Here is a 13,423-nt window from a genome sequence, read left to right on the forward strand (position 1 = left end):
TGAGGGAGAAGGGGCAAGCCAGGTGGGGGGGGGGCAGGCCCTACCTGCGCACGGGACACGGGGTCCTTCTTGATCCACTTGATGACGGTCTCGTACACTAGCTCCTCGGCCTTGGTGTTGAGGCTGTCATTGGCGATGTAGGCGATGAAGTCATCCTTGGAGATGTTTAGGATCTCCTCCTGGGTCGCCACCTCGGGGAAGATCTGCAGCGCAAAGGCCTTGGCCATGTGGTAGAGCTCGCCGCACTGCATGGCCTCGGCCATGGCCAGCACCCCCAGGCAGTTGCTGGCCGTCAGCTGCTTCTCTGGGGGCAAGAGCACAGGACGGGACCACTGACTGCAGGGCCCTGGAAGGGGTCACCATCACTCTGGATCCCTCTCTGAGCTCATGTCTTCGTGACCTGCCTTCGGCATTCAGAGTCCCCACAAGCCCATTTCCCGTGTTCCTGGATCTTCAGATCCATTTTCTGGCTTTTTCTCTGCCCCGGCTCATACTGACTTCCCCGGGGCCCCCCTCTGCTCCGGCAGGTCCCGGCAGAAGGACCGAGACAGAGGTATGGAGTGTCAGTGCCAGGCTCGGACCTTTTTCAGTGCCTGTGAGTGAAAGAGGCCTGGGCTTGGGGGGGGGGGTCACACTGAGGCCTGGGGGTCACACTGAGGCTTATGGTGTCTGCCATAACTGTGACAGGCACGTCTGGGGTCACAGCCTTCTACCTTAGAGTCATGGCAGCAGTAACACCCCTTATAAGCCCACCCACCACCTCCCATGGGTCTCGGCCTCACCCAAGCTGACCTCCAGACCTGGGGTCAGTCTGGCCAGAGCTCCTGAGATCCGACTAATGGTTATTCTAGTCTAGACGTGTCTGGGTCCCAGGAGGCCCATCACTTTTGTGGGCCCAACTCAGGAGCTGTGGTTCCTGACTCTTCTAGATGGCTCATTCCCCCAGGGTCACATCTCAGGGCCCTGGCCATCCCCACCTGGCCTGCTCCCATCCCCAGCTCTCTCACTCCACACCCAGGCCGGTTCTGGTGACTCCTACCTCTGCCCCTCCCTCTCCCTGCTCTCACCAAACTGGGCAGCTCCAAACTGTAAGTGAGTGTGTTCTCTGGGTTGGGTCTAACAGAAGCAACTTTGTTCAGTGTTCAGAGAGAGCAGGGCTGTGAGGCCAGGGCACAGGCTCCCCATGAACAGACCGTTCACGCAGCCTTCTCGGTCCATTTGTCCTCGCAAGGCTGCCGGGGGTCCCGGTGTGGCCTCTGCGGCCCTCAGAGGAGCAATGCAGAGAACATCTCTGCCCGCCAGTGAGCAGAGGCCTTTGTGCACAGTTACCCGAATTACCACCTTAAAACCGCTGTGGAATCCAGCTACACCCCGAGGCGGTCTGGCCGGGGGCACACAGCCCTTCCCTCTCAATCCTTTTGCTGCTTTTGAACTGTTTGCACCTCAGCACTGTTCCCCGTGGCTCACCGAGAAAGGACACGCAGACTTTGCAGAAGGTGTGGAACTGGAACTTGCTGGCTGCCTCCAGCAGGGTCTTGGCGTTGGCCGAGTCGATGACCAGGGAGCCCGTGTAGACAAACTCCAGCAGCAGCTCAAGGACGTCGGCCTGCAGGTTGGACAGGACGAGCTCCAGCTTCTCCCGGCCGCACTGGCTGCCGTCTTGCACCGACCTAGGCACAGAGACCAGGGTGTCCTTACCTGCCGCCCTGCGGCCACGGCGCCGCCTCCTCACAGGGCTAGGTCTCTCTGCACACCTCGGTCACGCCCTTCATTTTAGGACTCAAGGGACACAGCAATGACACACCTGAACCTAGCGACCTTACACGGGATCTGAAAGAGAAGAGTCTGACCAGAGATGCCCGGAAGAACAGAAAACCCTGCTTATCACTACTCGGCATGTCCATGCAAAAAAAAGATGCAAATCAAAAAGCATGAGCTGTGGATGGGGACGAGGACCAGGACTGGCCTCAAAGGGAAACAATACGGTTCGGCTCCACTGCTGGCCCCGGCGTCTCCGCCAAACAAAACATGGCCAGCAGGTCCCGGGCCCCAGGGCCCGTCTGCCTCCAATGGGAGAGTGTCCAGCATGACTGAGGCTCCCAAACGTCTGTGATCACAGCCAATCCCTTGATTGCCCAGAAGACTGAGGGCCCCAAGCCGTCCCGGAACCCCGACTCCAACCCCACCTCTTTCCAAAAACATATTGTTTCCTTTTAGGCATGGAAAGGAAGCCCTTCATGACATTGCTTGGAAACTGAGGACGAGACGAGATAGACGGACAGAATGGTTAGAGCCAGGAGGAGGGGAGGGAGAACAACCAAGGACTTCCGCCACAGACAGCCAGCAGCCATGACCTAGGACCTGGCCCGGGGCGGGGCCTCCTGCCACATGGAACACGGGGTCAGAGGTCAGAGTGGCCTGCGTGTAGAGTGTGCATCGGGCTTGTGAACTGGGGGAGCAGGGGAGGGACACAGATATATAAATATGTTTATATCTGGTGTCTACAGAAATACAAAACCATTGCAAAGGCTCCTAAGGCCTGGCAGCCGCGCCCTAAAGCTGGACCTGGAAGGAAACAGATAAGATGAAGCAAAAATAACACCAATCGAGAAGTGACCAAGAGGAGAAACACCCAGAGAGTTAAGAGGGAGGAGGCAGGGTTCTCAGAGGCGATCAGCTTGGCACGCGGTCTTGGCCGATCTGACCTGTCCTGCTTCCCGCACTGAGCCTGGTCCTGCCCGGGGGGCTGAGTTCAGCCACGTGCTGGGAAATGACCTCTGCATTCCTGGCCCTGCCTCCGCACCCTGTCCTGAGGAGGCCAGGGGCCAAGACTCTTGCGACTGGTCCCTTGGGTGCACCTGTGGCTGGCAGTGGGGGTGTGGAGCGTCCGGCAGCTGAGCAGGCTGGCCCCAGAGAGAGGCCGACTCCCGTGTAAACAGGGAGTTAGGGGACCTGGGTGCCCCAGCCCTGCCACCGACAGGCGGGCAGCCTTGGTCCCTCTGGCCCTCAGGCTCCTTATCTGCAAAACAGAGGACTGGACTGGATGAGGTCCAAAGTCCCACAGAGTTCACATGACAGAGGCTGGAAAACACCTTCCCGGGAGACTCTGCTCTACACAACAGAACCTGGAATGCCACCGTTTGAGCAACATTCTCTCCGGTTAGGCACTGGCCTCCCACGGCTTTTACACTACAAATATGACCTGGCAGGGAACAGGTGAAGCAGTGAGCCTGCGTCCAGGCCCTCCTCTCAGGGGTGCCACTCTGCACCTCCACGTAGGATGGCTCATCTGACCAGGGGCCTGAAGGCTTCATTCTGCCTCGAGCCCTGGGCAGGCCCAGAAAGCTGAGCGGAAAGGTACAGGCTAAACAGAGGGTCTGAGCAGAGCCCCTTCTCAAACCCATAGATGTACACAGTGTGTGTGAGTTTTAAAGTGTCTTAACACACCTAGTGTTCTGCTGTCAGGATGGAGTCCCATGCTTGGGTGACTTTGTTAAGTATAAAAATGGTTTATTATATGATCACTTGAAACCACAGACATTCTCCACACCCCAGGCCTCCGGGGCCATCTGGTCAACCTCTTACTCTACTCTGCCTTCCTTCCTACCTGCCACTCTCTGGCCTCCACACCCTCACCCTCACGCCCTTCATGCTCTGCAGAGGTCACGTTGGGCCACAGTCAGGGCAGGGCTGATGAGGCCAAAGTAGGGCTGCTCCCCTTCTCCCAAGGCTCACAGCCACTGCTGCCTCCCCCTCTGGCCAGCTCTCCAGTCTCCCCACGAGTCCTCAGCACAAAATCAGTGAAGAGCTGAGGTGGGACTTTAGGATGTGCACACACACGTGCACATGCACGCACTGAAATGCATGTGACTTGTGACCCTGAGAACCAAGGAACAACACTGTGAGGAGGGGTGTTGGGTAGATGGAAGGCCAGTGGAGCCCCCGGGCCCGAGTGAGAGGTCTGATGGGACCTGCATGGCTGCACTTGTGGGGAGATGTTGTCTTGCCCAGAGTCTGAGCCAGGGAGAGGGTCCTGGGGACAAGGTGATGCTCGCATGGCTAGGAGCCAAGGGGTTGCTTGGGGAGGCTCACGGGATGTCAACCATTGCAGGTGCTGTCCAGGGTTGAAGAGGACCGCTGCTCCTGTGATTCTCGGCTGAGGCTCTGCCCCTCCAGACCCCCCCAATTCCCATGGGGGCAACCTGTGGCGAGGAGGGGGCCGCTGGGCAAAAGACCTGTGGGGAGTGGCTGGAGGCCCCTGGGGCCAGATGCCAGACACTGTGAGCTGACCGACCATTCCTCTTGGAATGAGGAACTCTTGGGGACTGGATGGAGACTTTGTCACATGACTGAGTTCAAGATCTGGAGGAAGAGAGGCCCCCGACAGTGAGGCCTCGTGCAGCTCCCCTGCACAGGCATGTTTATGGTCCACACAGGCATTCTCGTGTGGCCGGACAGCTGTGGGGGCAGACGGAGGCCGGTGGCCACTCTCCAGCCCTGACCATCAGACTGTCTTGGGACGGGACCTCTGTGCTCCTTAGACCTCTTCCCTCTGAGCAAGGACCCCCTGGGAGGTATCGCCCTTGATGGGTGGCCCTGGTCACCAGTGGGGAGTTGTGTCCTCCCCAGGTAACCATTCTGTCCCTGTCCTGAGCTGGCTCTGGGGGTCTGAGCATCCCATTTCTCTCAGCCCCATGGAGTATCTGGGGAGCTGCTGGGCAATCGGGGTCATGACATGACCTTGGAGAAGGGGGGAGCAGGGCAGGATCGGGCAGCCCTAGCCTTATCAGGGTGGGGCTATGGACCTGACAACTGGGGGTCGGAGCATGGGAGTGAGGGTCAGGCTGGAGCTGCCCAGTCCACACAGCGCCCCCAGGTTCTATCAGAAGACTAAGACTGCATGGGGTCACCTTCTCCCAAGATGGGGTGTGTCTCTAGGGTGTGGGACACAGCCTCTGCTTGGCAGGCCTAAGTCTGTGGATGTGCTGGGAATGCCTTAGCCCCAATATTAGGATGTTTGCGACCCCACCATTAACAATTCACTCACGTGGGATAAGAACTGCCTTCTCCAGAATTCAGGACAGAGTGCCTCATCTACCCCTCGCACACCTCAGTGATCAGATGCTTTCATTTTGCAAGCTGGACCTGGAACTGTTGGGGCAGTGGTGGGTGGGGACAGTCACGGAGCAGGGATGAATGTGTATGGTACCCTGCTCTGCTCAGGAGGGTGACCCCACCCTCCTGACGTGATGCCCACCCTGCCCCACGGAGAGGCATTCAAGCGTGTCATCAGCTCCGGGGCACAAACACAAGCACACACCAGACTCATTGGGTCTGAGGACTTTCCTGGCAATAAGTCTGGCTCATGTCATTCTGCCAGTATTAGAGAAGTGTGACTATCTGCTCTTCTAGTCACACTGCTCTATTCTCCCAGAAAAGGGGGCAGACTGCCACCCACAAATGCCCAGCTTCTCGGGGAAGGAGGGCAAAGGCATATGGCTTGACTACTGCATTAACGTCTGTTGGGCTCCCCTCTATCCCGGGTCTGTGCCACTCAATTAGAGAGATCCTTTTAGCTTCCTCTGGAGAGGGAGCTGGTGTGAGAAGCCCAGAGTCTACACATGGGGCTTGTGAAAATCAACCTGCACGAAATCAGTTTGTTCATCTGTTTTCATTTACTATGAAAAGAGGATATAGTTCAAACACATCAGTGGCTCCAACAGGCTTAGCGAGATGAGGGTTTCCGCTGGAAGGTAGAATGCCAGGTCTCTGTCCCATTTGGTGGGACCAGAGGGCAGTGCTCCTCTGGGGCTGGACATTTCCTCCCACACTCTCGGCAGGGAGGGCAGTGTCCCTGCTGTCTCTAAAGAAGAACAGTCCCGTCCCCTCTGATGGGGCCTGCAGCCCGCCCAGCCAGTGAGGGCAGCCAGTGCCCCTGGTGGCACCAACCATCCTCCAGAGCTCCTTGGCTCCTGGGGGACAAGTGAAGGGACTTCTCCTCCATGAGCCCAGAGAGAAAGTCCAGGGCAGACCTAGGTCCTGCTTGCTGGGGTTGAGAAGTGACTCTTGTGACTTGGGGGCTGCATCCCCAGGACCCCACTAGGTCTAGTCTGCTCAAACCTATCCTCCTTCCTTCCTGAAACCTGGAAGGAGGCTCAGCCCACAGTCTTCTCCTCCACTCAGTCCTCCTGGGGTTCCCCCTCCAGCTGGGATGCAGGTGAGGCCTGGTTGTTACGCAGCACTAGCCTTCACATTATCCAAAGACAGAGCTGCAGCTCCTTTTCCTGCCAGGTTTTCACCTGATTCATAGGGACTCAGATGGGGCAACAGATGGATGATGGGGCAGCCCAGCTGTCTCAGTCTGGGCTTTGCTTTGAGCTTCCCCATGGCCTTGTGCGCTCTTCTCCCGGCCTCCTCGAGCCTCTTCCAGCCCTCACTCAAGGGGACCCGGCCCCTCCTGGGTGTGAGGGAGAGGTCCTGCGACTTAGGTACCTGTCTCAGGGGGGGATTGTGTCTTCTCTTGGGCAGATCCTGTGGCCAGTTTACAAGTGTTTCTAATAGATACACACGCGTGCATGAGTACACACACACACTCTGCGTCCCTTTTCCTTGCATATCTGTCTACACTGTCAACACTGAGATTTTATTTCCCTTCCTTACAAACTTTGTGCACAAACAAAATGTGCAGTTTTGTTCTTCCCTGGGTTAGCAAATGGATGATGGTAAGAGCATGAGCTTTGGAGTCAGACCTCAGTTCAAATCCCAGATCTACTGTTTACCTAAAGTTCTCTTGTCTCAATCTCTTTACCTGTAGAATGGGGGTACTAATGGCACCTGCTCCTCAGGGTCAGTGGGAGGGTTTGCAGGATGACATTAGACGTCTCAGCAAGTCTCCCTGTGGGCTGGGTCTTGCCCTTGTCAGAGGAAGAAGACTAGAGTTTGAAACTAAATAAGGGAAGACGAAGGGCAAGAAGCTGTTGCAGCCTCAGCAAAAGTATGAGCACAGGTGAAGGAGGAACAGGTGGACACAGTGGAGGTCGCCCTGGAGCCTGGAGAATGGGGCTCTGGGCAGGAAGTCTGCACGGCCATGGGGCTGGTGGGGTGTGGGGGCTGATGGGGGGCTGATGGGCCGAAGGGGAATCAGAGGCTGGTTCAGAGAGCACTCTGAGACCCGGCTCTCCCGCTCACGGTCCACGTGTCATCTTTATGGATTGCAAGTCTGACCATGACACCCCAGGCTTAAAACAGAGCCCCATGACCCGGCTCCCTCCTCCCACGTGGCCTCATTCCCTCTGTCTTCACCTCGCACTTGGCGTTGCAGGGACACCAGGTCACTTGCTGCCTTCAAAACCTGCTGTCCTGAGGCCCTGCCCCCACCTGCCTGGCCAATTCCCCTCTGGGTTCAAAACCCAAGCCAGATGCCACCTCTTCCCAGGGACCGTCTCTGAATGCCCCTCCCCCTGTAGAGTCAGTCACTCGGCCTGGGAGCTCCAAGCCTCCACTGCTACCCTCATCCTGCTCTCCCAGGTGCACTTCTTTACACTTTCTCCACCAGACCGTGGGCTCCCTGAGGGCAGAGACCCAGCTCATCCAGTGATTCTCACAAGACCTGTACCTGGGAGGGGCTCTTGCTTGTTTGCTGGGTGAAGAGTAGGGAATGACTGCCTTCCCTACGTCTGGCCTGCGGCTCCAGGTGAGGGCATCCACACTGGGGCTGGGGCTGGGGCTGGGACAGGGTCCTCAATGGGGCCAAAGCGGTGAACGCATCACCCGCCCCAGGCTAGAGGTGGGAGGGAGTCCAGTCCGAACCTCGAGGCCTGGGGGTCCCAGGACGGCAGAGGTTGGGTCCCCCACCTCTGACAGTGCTCACCTAGGCCCTCACGAATGTAAGGACCAGCGTGTCATGTCCCACAGCTCGTCTCCACACCCTCTGCTCGTGTTAGTGCAGCTGCCTGAGAGGGAAGACCCTGCCTGGGGTTCGGTGGGCAGGGCCCCGTCTCCCCTGCTGGGCCATTTGGGCCACTGCATGTTAAGTCTCCAGGGTCACAGGTTTGGAGGCTCCACAGTCTCGAGGAGACTGAAATGATGTGGCAACATCAGCTGCTACCCGATCACTAAGAATGTGAAATTCTTGAGGATTTTACACGGCCAGAAGGAAATCACCTTCCCGAAGAGAGTCTGCTTTCCTCCCCATGGAAGGAATCTGTTTGCAGCTATCGGCAGAGATGGTGACATGTGCTCATGGTTAGGACGAGAGAAGTAAAATTGAAAATGGCTGCAAATTAAGCTTGTGATTTTGAACTGAAGGGGCGCCTTTGGGCTCTGCTGTGGCCACCTCTCCCGCTGAGTGACCCTCCTGTACGCTGAAGACACAGCCCTGTCTCCGCAGACCTCAGACCTCTCTGGGTTCGGATCCATCCGTCTGGCTGCCTACCAGGTGTCTCTACTTGGGTATCTTCAGGCTGCTAAAACTCGACATGCCAGACGCTCAATGCATCACCTCCCCCTAGCTCTCCCCTGACCTTGGTCCATGGACCTGCCTGTCTGTGACTTCGCCCTTCTCATGTCCCCGTGCTTGCATTTGGGAAGCCCTGCCCATCCCCTCACTGTCACCCTGGGATATCAGAGCAGGAAGGAAACCTGGACATCATTTGAACCAACCTCCTCTATTACAGATGAGAAAACCCGAGGCCTGAGGGAGAGGACGTGACTTGCCTGGGGTCATAGGATAAGTGGCAGAGTCAGATGTAGAACCCAGGTCTCCCAGCTCCCAAGAGGCTGCTCTCTCTCCTCCGGTGACAGCCTTTCAGCTACTGCACCCATCTTTTCCCCTTAGGGTTACTGAGTCACATCCTGCAGTTCTCCTACCTGAAGGTGGGCATCCCCACTCCACTTACCCTGACGGCCTCCACACCCTCAGACTGAGCCCAGGGCCCTCGCCTGGAGGTCAGGGCCTGTCTGCCCATCCCAACCTAGCTCAACCTATCTCTGAGAAGGCCATCTCCCCATCCCCACTGCTTGACTGTCTCTGTCTTCAATTTTTTATTCCAGGCAACCCATCCCTTGGAATATTCTAAAACATTCCAGAATGTTCCTTGCATTCCAGAACATTCCCCACAACCCATCCTTTGCCTGGAATGTTCTTCCTCCTTCTTTTTGGTCTGTCCAAGAAGCTTTCACTACTTTGGGTTCCCAGCTAGTGGTATCTCTTCTCTGTTGTGTGCAAGGTTTTGGTTTACGTGTTAGGTCTCTGAAGGCAGTCAAAGAGCTCCTGTGCTCCTCTTGCCCACATCTTTCTAACCCAGGGCTGGGCCATCGCTCAGTGCCAACCTGTCCCTGCATCCTGCCACCGCTGTGCTCTCCAACTGATCTGGATCAGGGACCAAGGGCTAAGATGCCACATCTGCAATCCAGTGGCCAGTTGCTGGTCACTGTCAGTTGAGAATTTGCCAAGAGTGGCAGCACAAAGCCCTCCCTTGGCCTGAAGAAGCCACTGGCCGTGCCCCTTCACCCCAGAGCTCATGCCCCTGACCCCTGTGCTCGGACAGAGAGAACCCAAGCACTGGGGGTGGGAGACCCGAGCTGTCCGTGAGACTGGAAGTCACAAAGAGCCTGCCCCTTCCTGCGTGGCTGGGGCCAGCGCGGCTCGGCGGGGCTCGCACGCCGGGCAGCTCAGCTCTAAGTGAAAGGACACAACAGATTGGAAAGGAGATGCCAGCCAGTGTGCCATCCTGAAACAAAACACAGTCACTCTGGGGTTAGTTGGCAAGTCCAAACACAGCACTGGGAAGCAAGCAGAGGTTCTGTCCTCCCACTCGGAGCACAGTCCCGGCTCAGCGTCCGCCCCGGAGAGGCTGCAAGGCAAAATGAGCAGCGGCATTAATCTGCTGATGGGTGAGAGAAACAGGAGCGTCCCCGGGCCGGCCCCCGCGGCTGCTCTCCCTCACTAAGGCGCCAGAAGGTGGCCCCTCACGTCTTTGCAAGGGTACGAAGCAGACAAATTTAAAAAATCAACATAATGGAAAAAAAAAAAGATGCTCATGCACCATGAAGACTCATTCAGGTAGAAATAGCCAGGGCAGAGGGCAGAAGGGGAGGGGAGCGAAGGCTGAGAGAGACCGTGTTTAGGACACACCTGGTCTGTGCTCAGATAGCGCTGGTTTTAGGCTCCGAGTACAAGTATCAAGACATGCAGCGTGAATGAGGCTTTAGCTACAAGTCAGTTCTCCCCGACTCTGGCTGGGGAAAAGCGACCCCTTGGGTGCCTCGTGCTCCTCGGTGGGGGATGGTCTGGTCGATGTGCTTTCCTGGCATTAAGTTCACTATCGACAGCAGTGACGATGGTGCTGGGGACCCGTGCTGGCCCAGTGGGGGCAGCATGCAAGTGGTCCCTTAAAGTGGAGTCTGCAGTCCTCCTAATCTCAGGGAGGGCTTGTGAGCCACTGAGAAAGCGGGATCCTCGGGGGGTGGGGCAGGGTGTTGTCTACTGCTGGCAGAGGCCCCTGGAGACCAGCAAAGCTGTGTGGGACGGGCTGGGGACAGTGGATGCTCTGAGGCTGTGTGTGAGAGGGCGCTGGGGAGGAGGAGGAGGAGGAGGAGGAGGAGAGATGGCTACTGGCTCTGTGACAGGGAGTCACGCTTCAGGAACCTGCAAGAGAGGGGAGGAGAAAAGCGACACAAAAGCGTCCTACAAAGGAACAGACCCGACCACAGCTGGAAGGAAGGCAAACCTTTGAATCAGGTCCTTGAAATACAAGCTGCAGGAAGCTAGAACATTTTGGTGGACTTCAAACTCTCTGCCTTCAACAACAATTTTCAGGTCTGTAAACGCTTTCGCTCTGCGCTGCTGGTTCAATTCCTTCAACATTTCTGCAGAACAGAGAAGACAGACAGGGCCAGGTTCCCATTAAGAGTTTTTTTTTTTTTTTTTTTTAAATTAAATTTTTTTTTCAAGAAGTAGAGAAATAGGAGAATACTTGACACTGTTTCTTGGCAAGACTGGCTCAACACTGACAGTCAAAAGAAGTCACAAACATAATGCGTAAACAAGCAGCAACTGGGAGGGGCCACATAACCAAAGGAATAACGACTTTCAAAAGCAAAAAAACAAATACAGAAAAACAAAACAAACGAAAAAAAACCCCCCAAAAAAACCAAACCCAGAAATTGAAAGTCTGGGAGAAAAGATTCCCATACTGACAACCGGAAACAGAGAGAATACATCATCACAGACAACTAAAAACTGTAATTTAACTATGGAACAAGTTCTCCAAATGCCAATGAGTGCCGATGTATTTGATACCAAGTAAAGCATGGCATTGTGATGTAAGATGGGCTGGATATGGTTCAAAGGAATAAAAACCACAAAACCTGCAAAAACAACATCCCTTATGTTAGACACTCACAGCCATGGCTGGGGCGAGCTTCTTGGGGTGGGGCCCCCGAGAAAGCAGGGGTGGAGTGGGGGCCTGACGAGCACTTCCCTTTCACACTTCCGGGACAGATGCAGGGCTGGGGGTGTAGGAGGGGAAGCAAGCAAGGGGCAGGGATGGTCTGCACCTCCTCCCACTTCCTGGGTCATCTCAGGAGCCCCACCCTTCACCTGGGTCTTCAGCACAGGAGAGCCTGGCTTGCAGCCCCAGGAGGTCCCAGGAAGTGGCCTCAGGGGCCTTCCCACCCTGATACACACCTACCTTTGCCTGGTGGCTTGGCCACCTGGGGCCAGCACAGAGAGTGCCCCAGGTCCGTGGGCTCCGAAACTGGGGATGTCAGAAGCTTCTCCCAGACCCACATCAAGGCTCAGAATGGGGAAGGAGGAGAGCCTGACAGCTGCCTTGCTCAGTTTATATAAACTCTTTCACTTGCAAAGTTAAGGCCTTCAGATGAGCAATGCTCCCAACAGCCTCGCCCTGCCGGCCCATCCCCCTACCCCACGGGCCCATGGACAGAGCCTGCCCTTCGTAGTGCTGGTTGCCGGACATCAGAGGTCCAGATACTTGGGCCAGAATGACCTAGACTGTTCAGCAAGTGAATAGGAGAGGGTGGTCTGCAGAACTGAGCCCCACCCTCTAAGTCCCCCACCAGCACCTCAAGCCCTCCGAGTGGGTGTTTGCTGCACCCTAGCTGGTGTTCCGGAATTACCCTCCAGTGTGCCCTGCTCCAGCCTGACCCATCATCTCTGTCTTCTTGGGCCAGCATTGGGTGCCTGCCAAGATGCCCTGCGGAGCCCAGCTCCTCCTCTGACACTATGACTGTGGACAAGCCCCGGTACTTCCTGAGCCTCTGTTTCTCTGTCTGTAAAATGGGGATGGAGGCTCCCATTTTATTCCCAGAGCTGGGTGAAGATCAGATGCTCAGGCCCGGGGATGGCCAAGGGCTTGTGGGCTTTGAGGTCAGCCAGGCCCTTCTTTGAGAGGACACACTGGGCTCCAGCTCTGCTGAAGACCAAGGAAGATGGTGGGAAGGGGGGCGCCCTGGAGCACACCCCACATGGGGGGCTGAGGTGTTCGGGCAATGCTGAATTGCTGTCCCCACCAACCCCACATCAGGCTGAGCTGGAGTCGCTGCAGGACACATGCAGGGGTGTGTGTCTTGCGGGGGCATTGGCTGGGGTCTCTAAAGGCTCCCCGTGGAGCCTGGAGCAAGGGAAACCAGCAGGACCCAAAGCACAAGTGGAGGGTGTGGAGGGCACCTGTGGGGTAGATACGGGGGAACAGACTCAAGGGCTGGGGGAGAGACAGAGATGTGATGGGTGGGCAGGAGGGGTCAGATCCCAAGAGCCTTGTGAGGGGGCTCGAGCTTAATGCTATGGGCACCAGGGAGTCAGCAGGGATTCTGTGCAGGGGGGGTACAAGGGTAGACTCCGGCAGCTATGGCAGAGGCAGGATGGGGGGCAGGAAAGCACCCTGCGGAGAGCTGGGCCTCAGAGCCAGGCCTGAGGGAGAACCTGAACTCTGCCTCCTATCAGTTGTGTGACCTTGGGAAAGTTACCCAGCATCCCCAAAGCCTCAGTTTCCCGCTCTGGTGAAGGTTAAAGGAGCTAGCCCGTGGTAAGCTGTTAGCCGTGGGCCCGGCACATAGTAAACACTCAACGGTGGTAGGTCTGATGTTTTTGTTGATGGTGGTGATCACTCTGCAATCCAAGTGAGAAGTGACAAAGGCCTGAATGACAACGGTGACGGAGGGACAGAGAAAGGCAAGTATTTAGGCCGTGGATGCCATGGCCATCCGTCCTGGAGGGACCGTGGCGGGGTGGGGGGTGTGTGAGGACCATGTCCGGGCTTCTGGGGGGGACATCGGGAAGGGAGGGGGTGATGAGTTGAGTTGTGGGCCTAGGGTTAGGGCCGTGGGATGCCTGGGGAGAGGTGGCAGTGGGGACGTGCAGCACGTTGCTGGGGTGGATCCCACACAGGAAGAGCCTGCA

General features: G+C 56.7%; 1 protein-coding gene across 5 annotated transcripts in view; it reads right to left on the minus strand.

Annotated features, from left to right (window-relative positions):
* The window catches only part of KLHL29 (kelch like family member 29), a 311,889-nt gene that overhangs the window by 13,945 nt on the left and 284,521 nt on the right, over positions 1-13,423 (minus strand). For all 5 annotated transcript variants that reach the window (XM_082358424.1, XM_082358423.1, XM_082358422.1 and 2 more), the window contains 3 exons: positions 10,731-10,869; positions 1,468-1,670; positions 45-304 (listed from right to left, as the gene is read on the minus strand). In XM_082358424.1, the coding sequence (XP_082214550.1) occupies positions 45-304; positions 1,468-1,670; positions 10,731-10,869 (602 nt within the window). The remainder of the gene's footprint in view (positions 1-44; positions 305-1,467; positions 1,671-10,730; positions 10,870-13,423) is intronic.

The sequence above is a fragment of the Balaenoptera borealis genome (genome assembly GCF_965194805.1).
Source record: "Balaenoptera borealis genome assembly, chromosome: 15".
NCBI classification, from domain to species: domain Eukaryota; kingdom Metazoa; phylum Chordata; class Mammalia; order Artiodactyla; family Balaenopteridae; genus Balaenoptera; species Balaenoptera borealis.